Genomic DNA, 27,655 nt, shown 5'->3' with positions numbered 1-27,655 from the left:
AGTTTGGAACACACTGTCCACTTTGGTCTGCCGCTAAATGTTGTAAAATACCTGGAATATTAGAGGCCTTGTGACTTGAATCTGCAGTTACAGTGCTTTGTATTTTACTTGGTGATCTCAAAAGTCTGCCCTTATTGTAGTGGCAATCATTGCCATTTTTTGATCTTTTGCTGCATTCCAGAGGCCTAATTTGGTCGTAAATTATGGTCATATATGGCACTGCCCATATCTATGTGTTCTGTGCATATTGCATTGTTTGAAATCGCTAAGTCGGATCTCTTGAAGGCTAATGTAGCCTACTATCTGGGCTTTGGCTGCCGGCATTGCTACCCTTCAAACACAGAGTGAGCCCTTTGAAAAATGGATTGCGGAAGAGATAAGGAATAATTTATGTTCCTATCACTGCCTCGCACAAATATGGTGGGGAATACTGTGCCAATAACTCCCACAAACTCAGAGAGGCACGCTATCTTTTACTGCACAAATTATTAACGGCGCTTGGGAGGAAGGGGAGCCGGTGTGCATTTTTTGCTAGATAGACCTGGCTCATTGCTCGTTGAAGCTAGGAGTTCACAACAGAGCTTTACAATAAAAAATAAGGACTCGTGAACTGTAGAGTGGGTTTGAATACAAAACTGGGCAAAAGATGATGTTGAATTTTAACTTCTACAGTTTTTATCAACACCTTAATGAGTGAAAGTTTCATTTAGACCAGATGAGAGGCTGTGAAAGCATTATTTTCTGTGTATGTGCGTGCAGTTTCTGTGTGCTTGTGCCTGAACAGGGGATAGAGGGAGGAGGGGTGGGTGTCCAAAGGGGAGTGTTGAAGGAGGATACTCGGGGTCGGGTGTCCGCTCGCCTCTGTCGGCTGGCGTTGACAGCTACAGACGCTGGTCTAAAATGAGAATCCTCTTGGGCCGCCTGCCTGCCCATCCAACAAGAAAATAAATCCCATGTGGAAGAGCCGCTGTGTGGGATCAGAGACAGCCGCCTGACCCCCCAGATCCACTGGGGGAGGCCAAGGGCGCCAGCACGACAGCATAACCCCTCCTCCCAGCCCTTCTCCTCCCTTCTGGTTTAATGTTACGCTGCCTGCTTGCCAACTCTGAAATTCTGGAGTAACAGGACTGTGTTCAGAACACTGGTTCAGTTGAAAAAAAGATTTTTGGGCTTGTTTTTGGATGAGTGTTTGTGTGAAGATTTTGCTTACGGCCTAAAACTACAGAAATAGCAGACATGTCCCACTGTGCTCACAGGTCTAAACACTGCTAAAAATGTTTTCAAGCTTAAGGTCAAGGGGGAGCACACAGTGGCCAACAACACTGTCTGATGAGCAATTAGAGACAAACTCTTAGAAAAAAATATATTTTTTAATTAGTTTAGCACAGATGGATGAAATTGAAATGCCAAATCTAGTGCTTTCCAAAGACCCTTGTCTGAAAATCAGCTCTTCAATCCACATATTTCCCCCTTCTTATTTGTGATGTTTCTCCATGTCTGCTAACATGGTGCACTCAAGGTCGAGAGACTGTATCCCCTGAAACGTTTTCTGATATTAAATTCCACAAATTCCAACTTTGGAGTGCTAAACTCCCACCACGACCCCTGAGAAGTTTCATGTCATGATAAAATGAAAACGGGTCAGCAAAGGTAACGTTTTAAAGGCGCACGCACATCTAGTATAAACGAAAACAGAAAGTTGATCTGAAGAAGAAGCACCATGAACAAGGATCAAAGCGATTTCTACTGTCTGTGTACATTTTATCAGAGCCTTGATATGTGATTATTTAGTTATTTCACCTTTGTAAGCAGCCCAGTATCACTGGGAATTACATTCTTTGTCAATAAGTAAGTTGTATGATCTTACTATGTGAATGTACTATAATAAATGTATGGCTTTTAAGATCAACATCAGCTTTAGCTGTCCAGATGCAATATTTTAAAATCTTAATATGTTTTCGTTTTCATCATATAATTGGAAATCCTCTAACTTGTAGTAAGCCATTGTTGTTTACATCACAATGCCCTGTGGGCAGCAGTGACGTAAAATATGTTGAAGCCGTAATGACTCAGGTCTCCGGAAGCTGCGGTGGGATAAATGACTTCTGTTTGGCCCTTTGCATTTGATCTCAAGCGCAGTGAAAGTGGTGAAGACGACACTCAAAACATTGCAGGAAGCGTACGCCAAGATGAAGAAGATCAGAGAAGTGGAAATGTGAGGCTACAGCATAGTCTTCGGTGTCTTTCAAACAGCTTCATTACAATCCCAACAGATAAGCTCCGCCTTCAGTCATCAGCTGTTCAAGGTAAACATTATAAGGAGCCCACAGTTTCACTATGGTTATGACTTATGGCACTTTCGGATCCATTCGTTCATCAACTTAATCCTCTTCAGGGTCATCAGGGGGCTAGAGTCTATCCCAGGCGCCATTAGGGCGAGAGGCAGGCTACTCCCTGGACAAGTCCATTGCGGGCACGGTTAAATTCAAGCCCATCGTTGTTGTTCATTTGGGATGCAAAATATGCAAAGTATGATTCTCTTAGAGCAGCCTTAAACATAACATTGGGTACCAGTACCAAAGACTCTTAGGTTTACAGTATACTGTGAGGAACAGAATCTTAATGATGGTGTTATTGCAGCTGTCCATGAGCAAGAGCTGCTGTTTGTATTAACTTTGTTGAAAGCAGAGCTCCCTCATCTATTTGTAGTAATTGTCCCCGACTGCAATAAGAAAAATCCGAGAGCTCTTTCCTGTTTGCACCAAATGACACAGGTATCATATAAATAAGGAAGTAGTGCAAGCACAATCTTTTCGTTATTAATGAATCTGTGAAGACCTGTTTTTTATTAAATGTTGTTATCTTTCGAATACAAACCACAACCAAAAGAAGTACAAAGTGGCATTCAATCAATGTCATACCTTTACTTGTTACAAATATTGGTTGCAACTTAGTTGAAACAGTATTTTTGAGCTTGAACATTTTACATAATCATCAACCCAGAAGGGCTTTCTGCACACGCGTCTAGTGAGATGATGTCATCGACGCGCGCCGCTGCAGCACAGCTTATTTACTCCGTGCACGGTCGGCTATCTTCAAACGGAGTTTGCTGCTGCTAGTTTTGTGCAACATGGCAGAATATTTATCAGATTTTAACGACGTGGATGACAACTTTGAGTACAATGGAGTGAATGAGCTGTGCTGCAGCGGCGCACGTTGATGACGTCACCCCACGTGTGCAGAAAGGCCCCGATAACGACAAGGGCAGCCCTGAACTAACAGTGCAATAATACGCATTCATTCATTCATTCGTTCGTCTTAAAGTATTGGTGAAATAAAGACAGAAAATACATGACAGTATTGTCGATGCCCGGTTCACTCTCGTTATATGGATATATACACGGATCTCGCGTGATCTAAATAGCGTCCAAAGGACGCCGACTTCCACCAAATTGTTATCGGTGAGTAGATGAACGTTTTTTATGCCAGAAATAAGGTAGAGGTTGAAAAAAACCGAACTCCCCCTTATAGGTAACGTGCTTTAAAGGGTCAGTGAACTTTTCTGCAGTAATGCTGCTATCACAGAAGCGTAAATGAGCATTGACAAGAGCACTGATACATCCGCGTACCATCAAATCTACCAAATCTTGCTTGCTGAATCATGTGACCACGATGGTGGTCCATTCCAGATGCATGGACAAGTCGATGCTGCCTCTAGACAAGGTTTACGTAATGCTTCTGTTTAGCACAGTAAGCATTTAAGTGGCATTTGTGATTTTAAATCTGTATCGTAGTGCTTGACAAATATTTCCCACAGGAATCCTTTGACCGTGTGGTCATATCAGCTGTTAATGAATGACAGTTACTGAGGGGTCATCTAAGGTGGTGGAAATTTAACACCAGCATGTTGACACAGATTGATGTCATTTGTACTGAAATAGTTCAGATGAGACATGCAGATGCTGAATTTTGTGTATAATCCAAAATTACATGGGCGTTAATTATGTAAAATATAGAGGTAGAAGTTGTTGGTGATTTAAAAAAGAAAAAAGACTTATTTTTCTTCTTTATGCCCTGAACACAAATATTCTGTTTACATTAATTTCATTTGTGTGGTGGCAGAAATCTAATCACATTCTTATTAAACTGGTTACATTTTTTTAAACGAATCTCTCAGAAAAAGGTGTTCTGTGAGCGACACACAGGAGGTGTCCAGAGACGGCGTTGGAGCTGTCGGTCATCCATCTGCTACGCTCTACGATTAACACTTCTTGATGGGAAAACAACTGGTTACTGTCCGGCAGATTAAAGGTAAAGAGACGATGTTGTAATTTTTCATCAACCAGATCCTTATTTCCCCTTTTGGGATTCTGAACACAATCCACAACTTTTGGATCACAGTTTTTCTCGGGGCCAACCTTGACATTTAATGGCTGCCAGCAGGTATTTCTCAACTGCAACTTGGCTGTGCTCCGCTGTGTCCCTCCAACCTCGCTTTCCAAAACAACTTCCCAAAAATGCTGCCTTCTTAAAAGAAAAGACTCAACATGTAACAGTACCGACTGTCAAGTGCTTTTAGAAACAATTGCATTGAAATGGCATCCAATTACAAAATGAAATATGTTCGCAGTTAACATACTGTTAATTGTGATCAAGTACTCAGAGTAGTTAATAAGTTGCTGTTAAAATTTTACCCAGCTTCAGTCGTCTCAGAGGAAAAAAGCCATAAACAACAGCATCAAGGTGACCAAAGGTAGCAGGGAGATTGAATTAGCACATAACGTGTCAGTAAGCCTGACACACCCAGATAATGCAGCTGGGGATCAAATCACTCTGAATGACAACATCTTTGCTCCACCCCAAACAGACCTTTCCTTTAGAGCAGTGATACTCACTATTTTTTTCACAAGAGCCACATTGGCAGAGCAAAATCAAGCGAAGACCCACTTTTACGACAACATACTGAGTCCCCTTTTGCAAATATGCATTTCCACATATAAAACATCCCACAAAAAAAAAGAAACAACACAGCCAATACATTTTCAATTAAGACCACATTTATCTTAATACTGGGATGAGCTGGCATGCATGTCCTTGAATTTCTTCATGTTGTATTTGTAGTTTGTTGTTGTAATCATAGTGAGACATTCAAGATGTGCATGGTTTTTGCCCTTTTCTAATTAAAAACCGACCCATTGTGCCTGCATCTCGCGCTGGCTAAAGGAGCTAGCGTGCACTGCAGTCAAGTGTGACGGTGGTTTAAGCGGGCTGCGTTGCCAGGTTTAACAGTTCCCCCTTTAGGAAACACCATTAAGCCTTAATTTATACTTAATAAAAATACTTAATACTGTGCAGTATTCGCTGTATGTTATTTGAAAAAATGTATTGTTATTGTTACCATATTGTAATAAGCTACTATGCGAGAGCGAGCCACCAATTAGAGCTTGAGGAGCCGCATGTGGCTCGCGAGCCGCGCAATGAGTATCTCTGCTTTAGAGCATTTCTATCTTTTCTGTGATAGGGTCCAAAACACAAGGATGACTACAGCTCAGGTTGTTCCACACATTTTTGGGAGCCCCCAAGCAACAAATAGCAACAATAGGTAGACGTGTATTGGCAAAGCTGTGTGTATCACCAGCACAGAGCAGAGGCATGACAATCAGTCGGTTTATGTTTAGTTATGTCAAGCTTTGGCAATTGGTCAGCCGAGTCATCTATTTGGACTACTGTCCAAGTATCCAAGCATAGAAGGGGAATCTATTGATAGTATAGAAAGTATGTGTGACACCACTGTGATAGGGGGGAGTGTGCCCCCTTTAAGCTTGTTAGTATTGGGTTGTCTCTGGTTGGCCTATTACATCATGGACAAACAATGTGGGTGGTAGCAAGTTAGTTCAATAACGAGCAGGTGAACAGTCTCACTCAGAGCACAGTCTGATGAATCTCTCACGTCTTCCTAAGCCATGTTTGCACCTGTTCTCAGGTTTCACCCTTGCCCCCAAAACTGTGTTCACCCCCCCTCTCATCTTTTTCTTCGCTGACTGGAAACATGGAGACATGAATCTTAAAGAAACGGTGTGTTGACAAATAATGGGAAAACTCTGGTGGGACCCAATAGTGTCATTAAGACGTGTTATCTTATGGCGCTTTTCCACTAGCTCGGCACGGCTCGGTTTGGTTGTGTTTCCATTACAAACGAGTATACTTCGTGCCTCCTCGACGTGGGCGGGGTCGTCGTAACACGGCTGTGCGTGTTGCTGCTCACCCTGTGGCTTTTTGTCGCACAGAAGGCAAGAGAAGAGAGCCAGAGAAGACTCCTGGCCGCCAGAAAAACAGTATTGAAAAGTACCGGAGAGTTTTGTTACGAGCTTCAAAAAGACGACGTTTGGAGGTAAGCTAACAGTTGCTAATGCTAGCTTTTATTATCCACGTTATGACGCTTCCAGTGACGACACTCATCGCCCAATCAGTGGAAGGCAGTCGGCTGATGTCACGTTTTAGTAACGCTTCGGCCCGCTTGGAACCAGGGCTGAGGTGGTACGGAAAATCGTCCTGGTTGCAGGTACGGCGTGCTAGTGGAAACACGCAATAGCGGGCCGAGCCGAAGCGAGCTAGTGGAAAAGCGCCATAAGACTATATTTAAAGATAGACCACTGAAATGCTCGCTTAAAAGTAGCGCTAAAATGTCTGATTCCCTCTCTGGTGCCTGGCTGCAGTTGAGGCCTTCTCCTCTCCAAGTTAAGAGAGGACACATTGGCTAAACTTAACTATTAAATAAATATAAATAAATGCATGCATTGTATGATGATATGACACTCCATAGCTCTCCGTGTCAACATTATTGGTTAAATGTCATCAGAAAATTATGTTTACATGGCATGTCTTAAGGCCCATTTATGCCCTACGTTAACTACGGAAACGGACGCTTTCACCCGGTTCCGGGGGTCGTTTCATCCGTCAGTTTGTCCGTAGGTCAAGAGCTTAGCAATCCGGTGAGCTCCGGGCAAAACGGAGCAATACCAGAGGAATTCGTGGGGGCAGTAGAGAGTCAGGTGCGTGTTGGCTCCGGAAGTTATGGAGGAAGAAGAAGAACGAAGAGTAGGAGATTAAAACATTTTAAGATTTAAAAATGCCAGGTAATGGAGGAGAGGATTTGTGAGATGGTCAGGGGGTATATACATTTGTATGACTGCAACTTCCTCAATTGACGCCATGTTTCTCAAACCCGCGGCCGACAATGACTCAATATATAATACCGCCCTCTAGAGGATTTCTTACGGACGTGCGCAATACGGACGGAGGCATAAACAGAAGCTCCGGGAGCAATGTATGGACCGGACAGACGAATTTCGTCCGGTTCCGTAGGGCATAAATCGGGCTTTAGGCCTCACTATGTTTCTCCGTCGCTATCCGTCAATGCGTCTCCGTAGTCCGTCCTTTCGAAGTTCTCCGTCGGGCTGTCGGATACCCAAGGCAATTCACCTCCCGATCAGTAGGTGTCGCCAACGACCCAATCTCCCGAGTCTATCGTGAAAGTCGTTGATTGATTGTTTACCTTCCGGCTCGTTCCACTCCTCACAGTGAACGATGGCAACCGAGAGAAAAATACTGTCGTTGGAGTTGGAGCTTGTTGAAATTGAAATACAAATAATTTTGTTTAAAAAATGGAGAAGGGAACGAGAGTGTGGGAGTGTTGTTGTTGTGAGTGGAGGGTACTAACTAACCGGAAAAGTGATTCCGGAAATGATGTTGTAAAATCAGCCGACCAATCACAACCCTTGCGGTCTCCGTCGCCTCGATGGATAGATAGAAATTTTGGCCGACACACGCAAGCTACGGAGAGCGTCTCCGGGAGGGTCTCCGTTGACGGAGAGGGCTCTCCGTAGGCGACCATAAATCAGCCTTTATTGAGAGAAAGGTGTTATTCCGGTTGGTATTGGAACATTGTAAATTTAACTGTTGATACAAGCCACCAAAGAGTGGAGTCAAAACAGAGGCATTGTCTTTTTAGGGATGAAGCAAAATCTGTGTGAAAAGGGCAATTATTCTCTCAGGCGTTTCATCGTGGACTGAAGGCTCTTCGAAAAACAACATGGAAAGAATAATCTGGATCCAAGAATAAGTGTTTTAAGTATTCATTTCAGTGAGTTAGCGAAAAACTAATGGCCCTTTAAGAATTCATTTTCAATTGAGAATCTTAATATTCACAGAGACAGTCGTATTTACACTAATAATTTACAAGTTTCAGTCTTTTAATGAGTTCAATTAAAACTCGAGTTGCTGTTTTTGTCTTAACTCCTCGTGTTTATGATGTCCCATATTTATACGGCGGGATTTGACAAGGCGCAACCTTTCAATAGAAATTCATACTCTGCTTTAAATAGTTAATTAGTCTCGGCGTGCAGTCTCCGACGGTGTCTCGATGTGGATGTCGGGGGGGGGGGGGGGGGGGGACGGAGACGCTTCTGTCTTCCTTTCCTTTTTCCAGTAGGGGCAGGCATAGCCTATATATTTTGCAGTTCATGTCTGAAAGGCTGGCTCCAAGCGCTAGGGGTGGGCTCTCGCTCTCTGATGGTTTTCCAGTGAGTATTTGTCAGGTCAGACTGTGCACCGCCCGGCGGTCTCCGCTCCTCTCCCCGGGTTATTTATTACCTCTCTCCCCCGCCGGCAGCGCTGCGGCTCCGGGGCCGCTGCCAACAACGGCGCAGAGGCGGGGGCCGCGTTAGGGGGGTTCCCGATGGACGATGAGGAGAAGCAATGGACGAAAATTGCACTTTGAGGAAGAAGGCAGTAAAGTTGTTGCTTCAGTTCATAACTAGGCAACCATGCTCCGCATTTTCTGTGGATTTATTTTATAGTAGGATAGGGGCTGATGTCAGAATGATTATTTAAATTATTGTCATTGTTGCTGTTGTTACATTATAGTCCAAATTGTAGCACTGTGGTAAAAGAGTAACTTATCCACTAAATTACCCTCTCACTAGTGGATCAACAGAAAATAACTACCAGCTTTTTTTCTTTTATTCATAAAAGTCTTCCACACAACTTCAGGTTCCTATTTTTCACATGCAAATATTGTCGTCTGAATGTTTATTTCACATTTAACTGACATTTTATAGGTTTAAAGATATTCAGAACTAATCATACTCATTCTATGTATTATTGAAGGATTATCCTCTATATTGTCCATCAATATTTACCGTCTGAGTGAAAATGATTGGAAGAAATCAGATCATAGAAGATCACTGACTGAAAGAAGATTTTGGTAACAAAAAGTCAATTATGTCAAGACATCAAAAATTGAATATTAGTATGTTCATCTTTTTTTTTTTTTTTTTTTTGCAGGCTTGATCACTTTTTGCCTGTGAAACCGTCTCCATCAACAGGTAGAATATTTGGCTGCCGGGTTATGTATCTGCTCTAAATTGGTCCACAATGTAACTACGGTCTTTGACTAGACTAAAGTCTTTTCAGTTTTAGCATGCAAGAACACAAACGCAATATGATCTGGCTGTTGGGATACGGTAACATGATTCATCTTTGCTGCAAAATTGTCATGTTAATGTTGGGGTTTCCTATTTCATTGTAAATTTGCAGGGTTTAAGAGCAGCTGTGGGTGTTTTTGTGGTTGTTTTTTTTTTTTAAACTTTTTTGCTGCAGAAGATTCTTTCACATTGTAGAAAGAGAAGTAGGAACTATGAAAAGGTTAACAGGTTAAACAAGGTTTCCAAAAAATCACAAGGATTTTTAAAGAAGCTGCAAAATGCTGATGGAAAATGACACTCATTTAACACCAAACTAAGTTTGAAATGAAAGCTTGAGTGTCGTCACCATACAAGTTTGGGGAACCCCTTCGCGATGAGCCATCGAGAGTGACTCACGACCAGGGAAGCGTCGTGGGTGCTGCCATGGGTGTCCCCTTTATGACTAGTTTCATCAGGGCTCTCCTGATGGTGCAACATCCAGCGCCAACGCTTTTATCAACGAGGTTTCCACTGAGACATTTCGATGTGGTTTGATAGAGAGAAATTCAGAGAGCTTCTCATCTGAAATGTAGTGTTCCACTTCCTTGAAACGGCTTTGTCAACACACTGTAAATGTCAGCAGTTCGTGATTTATGTCAGCACGACCAAGTGTACCCGACAACACGTGGAAAGTGACTTTATTGTTAAGCTGAAACATGGTGCCTTTCAGTTGAATCTTTCAGACTTCAGAAGCTATAACTTTTGTATGAGTGACGATGGTTCACCTTTTTGGTCACTCTTGGGTGGAAAATCTACTTGAGTCTCTTCTTAATGTGCAAACCCTTTAACTCTATACATTATCTTCAACCATCACAGCCTCTCGGATCCAAAAGGAAAACTCTCAGTCTTTCAGTCCTTCGCTGTCTTTGGTGAGGCAGCTGCTGGCGTGTGTTTCTGCACATGTGTGCTATGTGTTCGTCTGCCCGGCTCGGGCATTGTACCAGTTCTGGCCAAGCTGTGGACTCTGGTCGTCTCATGCACAGCTTCCGCCTGCGGTGTGGCATGCCTCCTTCCTGTGTGTGTCAGAGGCAGTTTGGCCTGATTTATAGGCTCTTGACACACAGTGCTTTGGACCCCTCCTCTGCTCCTGGAATGGCTATTCCATGTGTTGGTGGTAGATCCACCTGGGTGGTTCTCCACTGATGGGGGTCAGATGTGGTTTTTTCTCACAAGCTTGAGGAGCTCAGGGGACCCTGCCCTGCAGACAGCGTGGAGGAAAAAGTACTTTCAGAAAACGTGTTGAAGGTTCAGGCTTCACTGCAGTTTAAAGCAACATGTTTGCACGGGCTGCTCATATGATCAGTTTTTCTTACATTTTCTGTATCTGCTTGTAACCCAAAATTCAATCAAATACATGTCACAGAGCATAAATTAAGTTTAGTTTTTTCTATTTTAAAGGTAACCTTTGCTTACCAAAGTGTTTTAGCTATAAGGAAAACTGTTGGATTAAAAATAATTCTTTGTAATAGTTTGATAAGTCATGACACATAACCACACCATCCATAGTTGGATTGAAGTCAGGCTGGACCTTTTCCTCCTCCGTGTCATACTCCAATCTCTTTTCTTATATATATATATATATATATATATATATATCTCATGTCGACATCACCACCCCTTTATCACAGAAAAAAAATAAAAATGCGAGTAATTCAACAATATGAAATAACATTCTGTAAAACAAACACATTTTCGGTCTTTTTGGCCAGTCAGCGGCCCATCTTCATCAACAGGACATTAGATTGACAACAAAAGAATGGCTAATTCACAGTTTGTGATGCTCAAATGTAGCCTTTAACGTAGAACATGTTTTAAAGTGGATTAAGTCTGGCACCGCTGCACTGCAGCAGCTGAGTAGTTCTGTGTGGCAACACAGGCCAGGGTGAGGTCATGGTAGGTGAGGTTTAACAAATAGATGGTTGAATTCAGACGCAGGAGGAGAACATAACACACCCAGTGCGTGGACCTGTGGCTGCAGCCTTTCAAGGATATATTTGGTCGGCTGTGACATCTGTTCAACGCCTCACCTCTTTGTGTGTGTTCAGTGTTGAATGTCTGACTGATTTAAAGCTGTTGAATTACTGTATTTGATCAAGTGTTTGTACATTTGTAGAAACTGTTGACTTAAAAGGTGAAGGCCCGAGCTGGGGCAGGCGTTACTGACCTTTACTTTAATCTAAGATGGCATCTTTTTGTTTGTATTTTTACGGAAACTCATCAGATCTTTGTTGTGCAGAATAATCTTAGAATCAGAAACCATTAACAAGAAGATGGAGCTGAAATGAGTTTTAGATTCAGTTGAGTAGGCGGACGCAGGTTACTTCCTCGTGCACAGAAATCATGGTTCCTCCATTTTACGCACCGAAGCGCCGTCCCTCGCAGTCCCCCCCTTCTCCTCCTCCTCCCCCCTCCTCCTCTGCGGGGCTCTCGCCAATCCTCCGCTGTTTAAATGGGCCAAGTTGAGAAGCGGCGGAGAGTGCAAATCTTGTTTGGTCTGGGTCTGTGAACTTCAGCGTGACTTCAGCTACACACAGGAGTTTAAAAAAAAAAATCTAACAACTCTTTCCAAACTTTAAACGGTTTTCATGTTGCAAAAATACTCTGGAATACAACACCTCGTGTTTTCGGCTAATGATTCAGTTAAATAACATATCAGGATAGTTAAGGTTGTGTCAAAAGTGTTTCTTGATCTAAATTGGCAGGGAAAGTTATATATTGGCTACATTTAATCCCCAACTCCCCATGACGGAAGTATTTTGTTTGGCTTTTGTTGAGACTGTACAGCTAATTAAAAATGTTGCCTCATCTTTATTAGAATAATATTAGAAAATACATAGATTAAAAAAAAAGTAAACGTTTCCTCAAAACCAAACAAACCAAAAAAAAAAAAAAAACAAGAGATAGTACGTGTTGCTTTGACCGGTAGTGATCGCAGTAAGTAGCATAATGTAAGGGGCTCAGGGCTTCGCAGCATGTCAGGTATTAACAGAGCGAGTGAGATTAAATGTGGGAGGTAGGAGCTGTGAGGCTGGCGGAGAGCGCTGCTGCCGCTGCGAGCTGGAAACTACTGAATGGGAATCTATCCGGCAACTTCACCAGACCGCTGTCTCACGGCGACACGGGGACTCAGCGTAACACCAAGCGGCGCGTCTTCAAGTCTGGGTCAGCCCAACTCACACACGAAGAGGACGCTCAAGTTGGATCGGGCGAGCAGCTTTTCACTTGTTACCGGCGCTCGGCTCCCACTAACATGCCTGCCATCAAAAAGGAGCGGCTGGATGGGGACGACATGGCATTGACCGCGTTCAACCAGTCCGAATACCTGGCCCCTTTAAATGCCACCGCCATCCCCGTGGTGACCCCGCATCCGCCGCCCTACGACCACATTTTTGCCCATCACCGCGCGTACTTGGGGCTCCACGACTCGGCGCTGCATCACCAGCACCTCCACCATCACACGGACGACTTAATGCTGGAGAGGTTTTCTTCCATCCCCGACTTTCAGCCCTTTTTCGACAACGGGGAGCCGTGCATCGAGGTGGAGTGCGGGGAAAACAAGGCTTTGCTTTATATCAACAAACTGTGTCAAGGCAGTAAGGGACCCTCAATTAAATACAGGGGCGAGTGGCTCACCCCCAATGAGTTCCAGTTTGTCAGTGGACGAGAGACTGCCAAAGATTGGAAACGGAGTATTAGACACAAAGGTAAGAACAGCCTTCACTTTTCTCAAGGTTCACGGATGGGAGAGAAGACTTGCAAGACTACTTCCAAGCTTAACAAATGCCACTTTCGGTGGGTACTAACTTGAGCCTGGCGGTTCGGTACTGTGTTTTGGAGTGAAAGGGTTACAGCAGTGCAGTCAGTGCGTAAGGAGACAGATGAGTAGATACCCTCCACATGCCTCCGAGTCTTTGACATAGACTTTGGGCTGCTGCGATCAGACACTAAATGGGGGCATCTGGAGTTGGCTGCACGCGACTGAGGTGAATAGTTAGACATAGATAATTAAACGGGAGAGACTTGAAATATTTTTTCAACCCTAATGGGATGAAGCAGCTGTTCTCGTGCATGGCTGTTGACACTTTTACGCGTTGCATGTTGGGTTTAAGGAAACTTTAGATGGCTGTATTGTTGTTTTGTCTCTTTAACATAACTGTCAGTGCTTGTTGAGGGCATTTTCTCAACTAAATATCATTTTTTAAAAGTGTAGCTTTCAGACAAGTGCTGTACACGCTTTGTGTAGGTTTTCGGTAGGTATTTTCTGTGAAACAGCATTACCAGCAACTTTGTTCCGATTTTTTTTTTTTTAAATCTTGGTACGCGTAACTGAACATTTTAATGATAATTACGCCCGGGTGCACGCGCTCTCTCGCCTCACACTCACGCACACAAGGCTACTCGGGCAGAACTGATGCGCGTGAAGATGTGTGGGGGGAGGGTGCTGCCCCCAGGTCAAAATGATAGCCTAATAGTTTATTATACCGATTCTTCTGGGCAGATGACAGAAGGTTTCTGTCTCTTCAGCTGTCCATACTGGACCGTGGGCTCAGTTATTGACAACATTATAGAGGTTAGTTAAGTTGGTCTAGAGAGACTCACTCTCTCTGATTGCTTTTTTGCTGTTTGTTGATTGCTTTAGTTTTTTTTTTAAATAAAGATTTTGAGTTTTAAAGGTAATTATAATGTCAAGACAAATGCCAGTTAATCAGGTGCTTTGTCATGGTGGAGATATGTGTGTACTGCCTGGAGAATATTGGTTGGTACATGTCAACTCTCGTGTCTCTTGTTTGTTTCCAGGAAAAAGTCTCAAGACTCTTATGTCCAAAGGAATCTTACAGGTGCACCCGCCAATCTGTGACTGTCCTGGTTGCAGAATTTCATCTCCAGTGGTAAGAATGCTTCATCCGTCATACCAACGTTACTGCTGCTGTGCCATTCTCTTCTGACTGTGTTCTTATGTTGATTAGGAGAAGCTACTTGGAAAATATCTATTCTATCTTGTTTGAAGGGAACTTCTTTGCACTATGTATACAAGGTGAAAAGATTGGTGCTAACTGTGGTGGTCTAGAATCCGCTGCCCTCACTCATGTTGAGGGTTAAAACTTCTCAGAGAACAATGCAACCGGTCAGATTACAATACAAATATCTACGCTAGAAAAAGCTATTTTCAATTATTCTGAAGCAAGACAACTATTTTATATTTCCTACATTCACAGGGCATCTCGATTTAGTGAACACCCCCCTTAGCGGTCTTATCTTTTAATATTTTTTAAGCTTATTTTTAAGCTTAACTGGTCGATGCTAGTGTTATGTTGTGCTACCTTTTGTGTGAGCCTCAGCCCTTATACACTTCTGAGTGAGTGTGGAAGACTGAATGAGTGCATTTTGATTCACTGTCTTTGTAACCTTCACGGTGAAGACCCCACAGGCACACATGTCAACCCTGATGGTAATTTTTTCGCAGCATGAATATCAAATCCACTTCCAGCCTTTTACAGATGCAGAGTACCAACAGCGTTTTAATTAAAAAAAATAAAAAAGGACTTTGAACTGTCCATTATGGCCGCCTGACATCAGGTGAATTGTTGGTTGGACTCCTCTGTCTCACTGAATCAGCTTCCTCACCTGGCAGTTGAACTCTTGTTTGCCTAGTTCTCTCCTCGGGGCTTGAACCGAGGGCACAATGCCAAGCCTTGGGGCCTTGCAGGTGTGTCACGATTATGGCATCACCGCGCTGTGTTTTTGTGTGTGTATATGTGTGTGTCAGCTTTGAACGAGAGCACTGCTGCCAAATCTGTTCACACAGGTGCAGGGGGCTGTGAGTGTGTATCTTTGCGTGCGTGTTTTTCTTTTTTTTTTTTTTTATCACCACGAAGCGCATCTGTCGTCGCTCCCAAGCACTAATCTTGAGGGAAGGGTGTAAGAGGCTTAGCGGGCTACTGAGCGTGGCTACTGCTGATTATTGTGTGTGAGGCACGCAAGGCAAAGGCGGTTTTGATAAGCTGGAGGTGTTTGAGTGATACAGGTAAACTGGTGACATTTCTCCCAGCCGAAAATGAAGACCTGCACCCTGACACAAAGGTTTCAGCCACAACAAATTGCACCACGGAGTTCGGGGGAAAGAGGCAGCCAGCAGAAACGCTCATGTTTTATTTTTTTCACTGAAGGATTTGCGATTCAGAGCGTGTTTGCTTATGTTTTGGCTCATTACAGATATCAGACTGATTGGCTTTTGGCTTGCCATGGCTTGTACGGTTCCACTTTAATTACAGCAGTGACGGAGAAAACTTTGTTATTGACGCAAGCAAAGATATGAGAGCCTTAAGGTTGTTGTTGTTATAGACAACAACTCTCGTGCTCGCCTGTGTGGTGATGATGCCGAAAGCCTTACCCACTGAGTGAATATACCTATGACACACACACATCTACACACAGGCTGAGTATGTTGGCAGTTCCATGTGAGGCTGTGAGGGTTAGGCGGAGGAGAGAAGGCTGCAGGACTTGTATGGCCTGTACTGGCGTCTCCTTCTCTCCCCACTGACTTCCCTCAGGGCATGGCAGCCAGCACTCCCTTACTGATGAGCTCTTACATGTACACACACACACTAGCATGCATGCCTACTAACACAAATTACCTCATGCCGACATTTATTTCTAAAGTTTGACGGCTGAACTTTGAGTGATCTTGTTTCACTTATAGGCGTGAGGCAAGCGATCATAAAGTACAGCAGCTGGTGGGAAGACGTTTCACCTGCCTGTGTGGAAATCAGGGAGGGTTCATTTGCTCTGTGCCTGTGGACAAGCTGCTCATTGTGACTCGAACTGTTGTAGAGTTTAAAAATGTTGATTATCAATATTATGAAACTAAATCCATATTTCATGCGATAATCAGGAGCTTCAATGATTCCTGTTTGATAGCAGCTTTAACTGTTATTGCTCCTTAAAGTCATTAGATGGAATATAATACCCGATCCTCTCTGTGCATACGTTTGGGTTACTTTGGAACTGTGTCTTTTGTCTGTGATTGTTTGTAAGTGCAATGCTGGCTGATTTGCCAGCTTGCCAGCGTGTGTGTGCATCAGTGTGTTTGTGCATGTGTGTCTCCTCCCGGGAGAGCTGGGCTTCCTCTGCTCTGTTATTTCAGCGGAACTGGCGGAGGCCGGGAGGAAATTACACTCCCCTCCTCCGGCTCGTAAAGACCTCCTCCAATCAAGGCTCCTCTTGCAAAGTGGAATTAAACACGCAGTTGCACAGATCTGCACGAACACACAAAAAATGTTTTTGCTTAGAACTTGTGGTTGGTCTTAATACCTTTTTATGATTAAAATGTATCATATTGAATGAAGTTATAGATGCTGACTTGGTATGTGATGGATTCAGGTTTGAAGATTATCAATGGATTGCGCGATGCCTCAGTCTTGTGTACATGTTGCTGTTCCTGTGTTGCTATGGTAACACTTGAATTGGTCACTGGCCCATAAGTGTGCAGAACTGTGGTGATGCCAAGTGCATTTGTGCACTTTGTGTGTGCCTCTGTGTATCAAACAAACTAAGGACTGAGCCAGCCTAAAGTTATATATGTGATGCATCACTGTGCCATTTTTGTACCTATTTCTATCTTTTTATCCATGATTTGTTCATTTAAAATAAACTTTTTAATTGAGCAAATCAGCGATTAGCCTCTGCTGTTGTCCTTTTTCAGTAAGATGCTAAGCTTTAAGAAGTGAATGTGTATGCACATGATCTGTAGCACACTGTAAGAGTCTGTGTACTTGGGAGTGAACCCTGTTGAGATACAGATAAAAGATGTTGGAGCATCTGTGTATTAGCCAAATGTGGTTAATTGAAACTACGCCCGTGGCGTTGTTTCTTGAAAACCCTCCTCCCCAAACATCTGTGTTCACAGAAATATGTTTCTTTTTTTTTTACCATGTGATTTTCTAGCATGTGGTTCACTCTGCCAGCACAGACCTATGCAGACAGCAAGACACGTATATTTGTTTGTAAGAATAGAAAAGTCATACCTACTATATGTGCAAGTATTTGTTTAGGCTTTAGCAAAAGTTTGGGGCTCACTCAGATGCCAGCTATTTTACCAATTCAGTACATCTTGCCACTTCTATATCAAAATCCCTGTTAAGTCCCTTTCCTGGTTGGGCTTTACCGGACCCTTCCACAATTTCCTCACTGAAGTTAATGAAAACTCTATTTCCTGAAATAAAAATGGTTTGGGACTCTCCCAAACCTGATGTGCATTAACTTAATTAATCCTGGTGCATTTATGAACCTACTTCTAATTTGCTGAGCTTGAATTGAAATTTTTTTGTACTTGTCAGGATCAAATTAAACTCTTCCGAGGACCAAGACAAGAGCACATTTTAGTTTAATTTACCAACCACAGCTTCATTCACGCCTCCACTTCCCCATAGTATGTCAGGGGAGAAAAAGGCACAGTCGTTACCTGTCTGTAAAGCTTCCTTGTGGCAACCTCAGTGGGTCTGTACAAACACACAGAGAGGGAAAGAATAAGGGAGGAAAGAAACGAGAGGGAGAGGGGAGAGCAAGAGGCGCGCTTGTACGCCTGACTGCACCAGCGCTGACCTCCCAGCGCCGAGCCAGCAGCCTCCCCTCCACCTCGCCGCCTCTCGCCCTCTGTGCACCTCCTCCCCCCTTGAGCCCCCCTTGTGCCGCTCCACTGGGTTGCAACTGCCCGCTCGGCTCAGCGCGTGGGGGCCGAATGTGCAGGAGAGCATGTACGTTTGTGTGTGTGTGTGTGTGTGTGTGTGTGTGTGTGTGTGTGTGTGTGTGTGTGTGTGTGTGTGCTGGTGAGACGTGGGTCTTGGTCGCATGCCTGTCTGCCCTTCAGCGCCTTCTCACTTTTTTTTTTCTCTTCCCCTCACATGGCTTCAACAACCAAGTGTTGCCTAAAGTCTGTATACATACCACGCACACTGCTATCTGGAATCAGATTTATTTAAGCCAAGTCCATTTTCACTTTACGAAGTTGGTTCATTGGTGCATGACCTCACGGCTGACTTATAGTTGCATTTCTGAACCAACACATGTTCCTTTTACAATATGAATGAAACAATGCACACCATGTGGATCTGCTCAGACTATAGCTTAACATCAACCCAGAGATCTTACAAGAAAACACAGTCTGTTTGTTTTTCTCTAACCAAAATGAATCTTGAATCTTGAAATGAAATTCTGTCAAATTTCGAGAAAGTATATTTATTCATCTTTATTCCAGCTCGAATGTGTTGAAACACCCCAAATCCCAGTTGTTGGCGTTGTTGCTGTTACTACAGTTGACATTTTAGAATGAAAAAAAATACTTGCTGTGTCAGGCTTGATGAGGAAACTGGTGGGTTTCTTCCAGTCAGAATAAATACATTTGTGTTCACTTAATTTGGGACTGCTGGAAAAAAGCTCTGCTGCAAACCAAGAACAACAAGGCAAAAGCCACTCAGGGGGGTTAAAATTGGACCCATTTTTTGCTTTATTTGACCTGAACTTTATCTGTTTGTCACCATAAACAATGACGTTGCAATATTGACAGGAAATGTTGTAAAAGTAACTGTCTTATGTTCACATCCTTGGGACATGCTGAACATCCAGCAACAGGCTGGCAGGTGGACAAACACAAAATCTTTAACTTTATTACTCTACATGGTAATTTTAACAGAAAACAGTTGAGACTTATTGGGTTGAGAGCACAGCTCCAAGTTGGAGTGAGTGTGTTTCTAAAAAATAAAAAATGAAATGAAATAGCACTGGAGTATAAATACGAATATGAATAAACATGTAAAAATCTGTGTGCTGTAGCACAGTAATGGGTTTGAAATCAGACATTTTTCATGCTGGTACACAATAACATGTTTCAGCTGTCAGCTATTTGTAACGCGTGTTTATCTATACTCTAATATTTGGTAAAAAAAAAAACCCTATTAAGCAAATATAAGGCTTGTCAGTGTTTCTGGGGCCGGTACGGCATAGTTAGCTTTTGCCTTGTGACTTCTATCTCGGCCATCTCTGACTGTGCACCAGAAGGGTCGTGGAGTACATTGGATGCAAATCGGTGTTGTGTTATAAGCAAAATTAGGTTTTGTTGTGGCTTCTGTTGAAGTAAAATAAAATGGCAAAATTGTAAAACAGCATTCATGCCACGAGTAATGCCAGAAGTAGTAGAGTTTGCATTGACACGATTTGAAGCATATAGAGTAAAAACAATAAACAGCAGCGTGGTCTCTTCACTTTAACCTTTTGTCTCCAACAGACATCACCCTCACAGTCAAACAAGTCACATAAACTTTATTATTGAGTTATTGGGAAAATCTGATTACCGTGAAGCTTGTAAACACTCAAATCAAACCATTACTTAATCTGATTATTCACAGTAGCCAGGTTGAAATGGGTCATGCTGAGGGATCTCAGTTTGACAAAAGATGACAAATTTGGGTCAAATCACCTTTCACAGATGCACCTGTGACAGCGTTGTGTTTGTGCATTTGATTCAGAGATTGAGGTTGAGGCTGAAGAAAGGGCGAATTAGGAGTTTTGGGATGGGTTGGATTTTAGGCCCATAAACACACAGCAAACAAAAATCATTTTGGCTTTGTTTCACATCTCTTATCGCTGTAATGACCGCTTCTCCCAGCCTCCTCACACTTGTTTCTTTCCTTCTCTGTAGTCTCCTCATCCACCCCCCCCCTCCCCCAGTGCTCGCGCCAAGTCGGCCCGCCATCCAGCCTCCACACACACACAAGTACAAACACACACATGCTGCGAGGTAACGGCAGACAGGCGCGTGACTCATTAGGCATTCGTCCCCCAGGGAGATCGCTGGGGGGGCGCGTGCGAGGGAGGGAGAGCGCCGCAGCTGCAGGAATGTCACGGGCAGCTACTGCTGTGTACGTGTGGGTGTGTGCTTGCTCATGCTAGTTGGAGCCAGCGGCAGGGCGCTGCACCTTTCAGGAAATAACGCAAGGAGAAAGGAAAAAAAAAAAAAACACACTCATTAGTTCACTTTTCCACCAAGAGTTCTTTGAAGAGTCTAAAACATTAGATTGTCTAACAATTTCTGCCTGCATCTAAACGGCTATGTTGGACTGGCTTACTTGTGCCGTACCTCTGAGTTGTTTTTCCACTGCTTTTCGCTTTGAAATCTCGAAATCTTGCTTTGATTCTTCGCAGGATCGGCATTAAAACCTTAAAAATGCTGATTCTAAATGTAGAATCAGGCCACAGACCGATTTATGGCACTTAGTGGTCAACGGACCAATGTAATATCTTTCATTTTAAAATCAGATTCTTATTTGTATCGGCCACGCTTTATGCCCATAATATAAACCTTACTTTGGCTATCCATTGATGCATTCTCAACTTAACCCAGATGAACCACTGGAGTACTGTATGACTACATATATGGAACATTCTTCAATGAAGAACTAAAGCTTTATTGCCCATGTTGAGCCATTAAATCAGATTCTAAGGAGCGGTTTTAGCCATACCATGCTTTTACTTTTTACCATTTATTCAAATTAGCTAATTCTTTTGAAAAAACTCTACTCATGTAAATCTCAGCCAAGTCAAGTGGAAATCAGAGCCTTTTATGCCTTTTAAGAGATTTTAATTGGTTACGGCCCTCTACATGACGTGGCGTACTTGACATGAGCAATTTGTTTCGGTTTTACCCAATGAGCAGTACCTTGTATAAGGTATTTTTTGTAGTGCTACCTCTGCAGAAGGTCAAAGCATGCTGAGTCGATACGAAACAATGATCTGAAAACACTACAGAACAAAGAGAGACTCCTCATCTGCTAGCTTGACAATGTAGTCACGTCCAGCTGTTTCATGCAATGGAAGAATGATATTAGGAGGTTTGCGGTGGCTCTTGCAGTGGAGCTGGGATATCAGTCTTAGAAAACATCACAGTTTCACATTATCATAGCTTTTTTTTTTCTTCCGTTATTATCAATGATAAATAGTTTGGTTTGAAAGGCTTCATTACAATTGAAACTGAAACAATGTTCTTCAGTGGAAATGTGTGCGACAGTTGAAAAGGAAACAAGGTGTGAAGTTAAGGTAGATTTCTCACTTTGTTTTTTCTTTTTATTCTGTATCATCGATGAGCAATCATAGACAGTTACACTGCCACTTTTCACACATAGTCTCACATTGCATATGGAGAAATGTTATGAATATTGATACAAAATCTGTCATACAGTAAATTACTTCTCAGCTGTAGTTATACAGTACTTGCTTACAATTAAACGTAATAAAATTTTAAAATGTCTATGACATTTGTCATTTTTAAAAAAAATTTGTCTGAACTACTTTTTCCTGGCTCAGATTTGACATGTAATCCACAAATTTGTGTAGAGTGAACATGCCGAATCTCTGACAAACAAGGATATTTTACATTTATTGCCCCTTTTTTTTAATTAGATTTTTTTTTTTTGTAAACTAACTGTACAGAGTAACACAAGTTCACCTACTGCTTAAACTAAGCAGTAACTGTCGTAACGTAAATAATCATCTCAGTCATCTCAGCTTCATAGTGTGGAAATGTAAACCTGGCTAAGTTCAATGAGAAAGTTCAATAAACTCGAGATATTAAGGCTAAAGTCTCATGGTCAGCTGTTGGAGACTGGTCCTGTTGATGTTTTTTTCTCAGTTTTTAAGGAGTCAATTCTTCATCTGGATAACTTGAGCCAATCTGTTCTCACTCCTAACTCATCAGAGTATGTCTGGCTTCGACCTGTAGTTGGATCATTCAAATCTGCTGACATCCACTTTGACTGATTAGCGATAGGGATGGGGGCAGTCGTCATGCCTTCTAAAGCTACATGATAAACAACTTAGACGTGGGCAGAGATGAATGATTCAACTCCACCTTCCTGCAAGTTGAAGCGAGAGGCTGCTCAACTCGTCTTATTTTGGTGCTTGGTCAGGAAGCTGCTGCATCAGTTTTGAACGCCGAGGATACCCCCGTTGCTGGGTTTCCCCAAGCTGGTAGCACGGCAACGCGGAACATGCTGTTGAAGCTTTCTGTCTAAAATATATTTGACTGTGTATTGTAACAACCTAACCTTAATCAATAGCTTTAAATGAATAATGAAATTCTACAGCAGTAGAGTAAAAGAAGTGGAAAAAGAGTGAAAGTTGCCATTGTTGTTTTCCTTTCTTCGCTCCTCTGACCTTGTGTGTCCAGAAACTAAAGAATAATGTTTTCATGTTGCCATTTACTGTTGGTTCAACCGATGCGTTCCATTGCAGACAGAAAGAAAACTGTCAGAACGCAGCTTTAGATCATATTAGATATTTAGTTGCATTTGCCTTTAATTACCGTAGTACATTAAAAAGAAGAGATCAGTTAATTCCATTAAATCCTTGTTTGGCATCCCTTTCAGCATAAATAGTACTGGCTTTATCTTGTGTGTGGTAGGTTGAGGTAAACCACTGCTGTATAGGCTAGGTCCGATAAACAATCATGGGTAAGACAAAAAGGTTTGTATTTAGGTCAGTGTTTAATGTAGAATACGTCTCTTGTTCGGTCTGACCTGTAATGATAAACATCTGTGATACACTGTTTTCCCTACCAGCTTGTAGTAATCTTGTTGAGCCATTCAGTCTTTCGTATCCGCCTCAGTTCATATTGTATGTGTTGAAAATTATTTTTAATTTATTTAAAGAAAGGCCCTCTGAATGTTCAGGTGTCCAGATATGATCATTTTACTTGTTCTCTTGTCAGTTTTGTTAATATTAGCTGATCAGTATGTGCATGGGCCTCCGAGTGTATGTGTCTTTCTTTTTTTGTGTGCAAATGTGAAGCCCAGATATATTTCTTGGCCGCCTGACTGTCAGACAGAAAGCGTGGGAGGCGATATTCATAGAGGTGCTTTTAGTGGGACTTTTATGAGACACTTTTTTCCATGGCTGAAAGGAGGTTGACCACACACAGTAAGGTTGCCTCAGTTCAGCACACACCCGTGTGTGTTTGTGCGTGCACGTATGAGCCTGTGTGCTCGACACCCTTCCTTTGAGCGCTCCTACGTGGGCTGCCAGGGGTGTGTTCTGCTTCATGTTTTGTTTCAAAGAGCCGTCCCCCGTGCTGCGGAAGTGTTGCCGGAAGCAGTGGGAGCTCACCCCCAGTTCTGCGTCAGTGCCACTAAAGAAAGGACTGGGGCTTTCCGGGAGGAGAGAGGAGGGAGGAAGGGATGGGGGCTGTCAGCCTGGGTATGTCATGGCCATGTGGGTGGTTGTCTACATGCGCACACAGGCGCAGTCACGACTGCTCATAGACGAGCTATTCCTGTATACACTGCATTACTGGCCTGCTCCAAGTAAATCCCCTGCTTTGGAGGGGAATTCTAAGGAAGACGAACAGTTGTGCGTGTTTTTATGTGAGGCTACGTCACATGTGCTCATGGTTGTTTTCCCGGAGAGTTATGACTGCAGTGAGGAGCCTTTGAGGCTGAGATTTTGTATCGAACAGTCTGTGTATCTGACTGCGCTTCGGTTGCGTGTTCATTTGCTCCGACGTGATGTGTCATTCCTGTTTGTCCCCTCTATCACCCCGTTTGGGCTCCAGGACTAAATTCCTTCATCCAAACCTTGTGTGGAAGGACCCTTGCTTTCAGAAAGTGATCTACAATTCTCAGATGCTGGAGTACAACTTGTAAAAAGCTCTAGCAGGAGAGGAAAAAAAAATGAGGAAGAACCTCTTATCTGGCAAGACCCACAGAAAGGAAAATGAGTGAAATGTGCAGAACTCTGTGGTCTGCTCATCCTGAGGGATGTTTTCATCTTTCTCTGCTCCCCCAACTCGTTTAATGTCTGCCATTTGAGAGACTCCAGAGGGGCTGCACCTGTTTGCCTCTTGGCTAGGAGCCCCCAAATCCCTCCCCCAGCCCCCGCCTGCCACTCAAGCTACCGCACCTCCTGGGATGGATGGAGCATAAGAAGGAGGGGATGGGGCTGAGTGAAGGAGTGTGGGGTTGCGTGTGGTGGAAGGGATAGCTGGAGGGCTTGAAGGCGTCCGGGAGTCAGAGCAGAGATGTAGGCAGGCAGAGTGAAAGAGAATATAGTTTCAAATCCAAGTCCACTCTCCCACACTGGACAGACCTTCCCTCTGTGGAGCTTTCTCTGTTTCATGTTTTGACCCACCACATTCTCTTTTATTTCTGTATTTTCTCTCATATTCTCTCTCTTGCACAAACCCACATCTGCTCTCCCTCTCCTCCGTGTTAGCCTATTGTTCCTGTGCTCTTCTCCAATTTCTGACTCATTCTCTTTTACTCTCTCTATCTCCCACCCCTCCCAGCGAGGTTATTCCTCTGCTCCCCTTTTCTCCCCCTTTGCCTATTTCTCTGTGATAGGCCATGGTAATCTGCAGTGACCCCTTCAGGTCACATTAAAGGTCGCCCAGCTTCACTTCCTCGCTCCCCCAGGGCCACGCTCTTTTCTTAATCCCTACTTTTCTCTGCTTACTCCCGGCAGCTTTGGAAAAAAATAAACACTGGATGCATAAACCCGGGGATCTTTCTCATTAGTTTATTTTTAGACTACAAAATAGTAATGGGACTTCTCTTTGTTGCTTAAAGAAAGCTGATTGATTACAGCAGAATTCATTTTTAAAACAGTATGTCTGTTTTTCATAATTTCTTAACTGGCATCACCCTCAGTGTGAATTGATTTAGAAAGTATTAATCCATTACATTTAAAAACTTACAATTTAAACTATTACTTTTTAGAATATTAACTGTTCATTCATAACTCTCATCCAACTAGTTAGGTTGTGTATCCTTCAACAGTTGTGATGTGTATTTCTAGTTAACTTAATGCTCAGGTGTAACTCAGTACAGGGTTATATGCATATCTTTTCTAAATCAAATTGCCGTTTCTGGATTTTCAAACCAGTTCAGCCCCTCCATGCCGAAGATGTTTCAATTGCAAAATGAGACACTGGGGACTTTATTCGTGCCTGGAAATTTGAAAACTGAGCCCAACTATCTCACAGCTTTGTTAAGAAGGGGTATTTTGAGGAATAGTAAACTCAATGTTTGCACCTCAGTGCCTGGCGAATCCTGTTGCTGAAGTGTCTTCTGTTCTGTATGACATGGTTTGCAGAACCGCGGGCGCTTGGCAGAGAAACGCACCATACCCCTTCCACCCAACCGGGTGCCCAAGAAGGAGCTGGCCTTCAGCAGTGACGACAGTGAAGGCAGCGAGCGGGCCAGTGGGGATCATGCCCACATCAAGCAGGAGGACGAGTTGCATTACAGTATCATGAGAAAGAGGTAAGGCACCTCTGATTTAAATGACCCCGTCTTCAAAGTGGTACAAGCTTCTTTGATATTTGTCTGCTTTTTGTGGTGCTCTTTTAAATGACACTTTCTCCTCACTTGTTGGATTTGTGCATTGGCTTCAATGCAGGTGTTGTGTAGTGAAATCATTATGTAAAGGAAATGTCACGTCAGCAACCGAGGTGTCACTTTTGTTTAAAAATAAATCCCAGGAGTGATTTGTCTGTTTGTTTGCTTGCCATGAGATTGTGTCTGATAGCAGATGAATACAGCTTTAAGAAAATACCAACAACTCACACGTGTGTGTTATTTTCATCAAGGGCAATGTCTCAAAAACACACATCTTACTTTTACTTTGGGATGTCTCATAGAAACCATTGAGCTTTCAAAGTGTTAATTGGTTTGTAAGTTTGCAAGTCTCGTGTATCTGTCCTGACTTGATACTGAAAGACTTCGTCACTGCTATCTGCCTCATCTCATCCTGGTCTCTGATGGGAAGGGCTTTGATCAGAGAGTGTCAAATAAAGATTTATCGCTTTTTTCGTTTTTCGTAATATTGCACCTTTTTAGCTGGTGTAAACATTTTACAAAATGTTACATTTTACACATATGTGTACATATATGTAAATGTGTGACTATATATATATATATAAAAATGTGTGACTATATGTATATAAATATATATATATATATATATGTAAGTATGCATGTATGTATATATATCTACATACATATAAATGTATATAATCTTCTGACATATCACATGGATTTTCTGATTGCTTGTTATGTCCATAAACTTATTTGTATCACTCAGAGAGATTATTGACAGATATAATGCAGAATCTGTCCATTGATTAACCTCAGAAAATCCCCTGCTGCATTATAAGCAGCTTGTGCAAACTCATTACAGGAGGGGATGTTTTTCATGTCTTGAGACTTGCGTGTGACACGGCAGACAGCACAGCAACTGTGAAGCTTTAAATGGATCCACTAACCTCGTTTAAGAGAGCCTCCCCTCCCCCTGACACTTGTGCCGCTGGCGTGTTAAGATGATAATGAATTTAAAGAACACTTATGAGTAATATGTCAGGCTTTTACCCTTTGAAAGGCGACGGACTCGCTGGAGCCGCAGCTCCGGTCTGTCGTGGGCATCCGTCTCAGCCCTGCTTTATCCCCCGCTGTGGGTCTGGACGAACAGGATAATGGGATGTCCAATCATGGAAATGTGATTTCCATTGACCACAGCTTCGTAAGTGAGTCGTAGAAGGGTCTTAACAAATTGGATTTGGCCAATGGATGTGAAAAATACAGGGCATCTGTATGCATGTGTGAGTGTATCTGTGCTGTCTCATCCTCACATCATCAGGGCTGACGGCAGCAGTGTCACACCCACTTGGCTTTAGCAACCTGCCCATTGTAACTGTACTGTAATCTACATGGGCACATCAAACTTGTCATGAGTCAGTTTTTAAATTTTATTTTTTTTAAATTTCATTACTTAAGCAGCAATTTAACTTCCGGTAGCATTACATTAAATGCCCACTGTAGTTTTTAGTGCAGGGTTAGATACAAATTACATTGATGTGTAACATTAAGAGTGATCGTTGTCCTGTTAAATCAGGTGACTATTGTGAATTAAAATAATTTGATCAGTCAATGTCAAATCATTTTTCATCCATCGCTCATGGTTTGTGTGTGGACAAAAAGACAATCCATCCTCTTTTAAACAGAGAATTGAAAGTTGTTGCTAGGTTTTTAGACATAGATCGGAGTTTGTTCTGCTGAATAAGCAAAGACAACTGACAGACCAAAGTACCATCG

The 27,655-nt window shown here is 42.8% G+C and overlaps 1 protein-coding gene across 4 annotated transcripts in view; it reads left to right on the top strand.

Annotated features, from left to right (window-relative positions):
- Positions 1 to 11,982: 11,982 nt before the first annotated feature.
- Positions 11,983 to 27,655, top strand: part of samd11 (sterile alpha motif domain containing 11) — a 51,958-nt gene continuing 36,285 nt past the window's right edge. The window contains exons 1-4 of one of the 4 annotated variants that reach the window (XM_075476560.1): positions 13,171 to 13,228; positions 14,023 to 14,094; positions 14,322 to 14,413; positions 25,659 to 25,828. In XM_075476560.1, the coding sequence (XP_075332675.1) occupies positions 14,342 to 14,413; positions 25,659 to 25,828 (242 nt within the window). In that variant the 5' untranslated portion in view covers positions 13,171 to 13,228; positions 14,023 to 14,094; positions 14,322 to 14,341. Of the gene's footprint in view, positions 13,229 to 13,250; positions 13,508 to 14,022; positions 14,095 to 14,321; positions 14,414 to 25,658; positions 25,829 to 27,655 lie in introns of those variants that run through there. The other 3 variants (XM_075476557.1, XM_075476558.1, XM_075476559.1) reach the window with 3 other exon arrangements.

Source organism: Odontesthes bonariensis, chromosome 10 (assembly GCF_027942865.1).
Source record: "Odontesthes bonariensis isolate fOdoBon6 chromosome 10, fOdoBon6.hap1, whole genome shotgun sequence".
NCBI classification, from domain to species: Eukaryota; Metazoa; Chordata; class Actinopteri; order Atheriniformes; family Atherinopsidae; genus Odontesthes; species Odontesthes bonariensis.
This window is presented reverse-complemented; position numbering and strand designations above follow the sequence as displayed.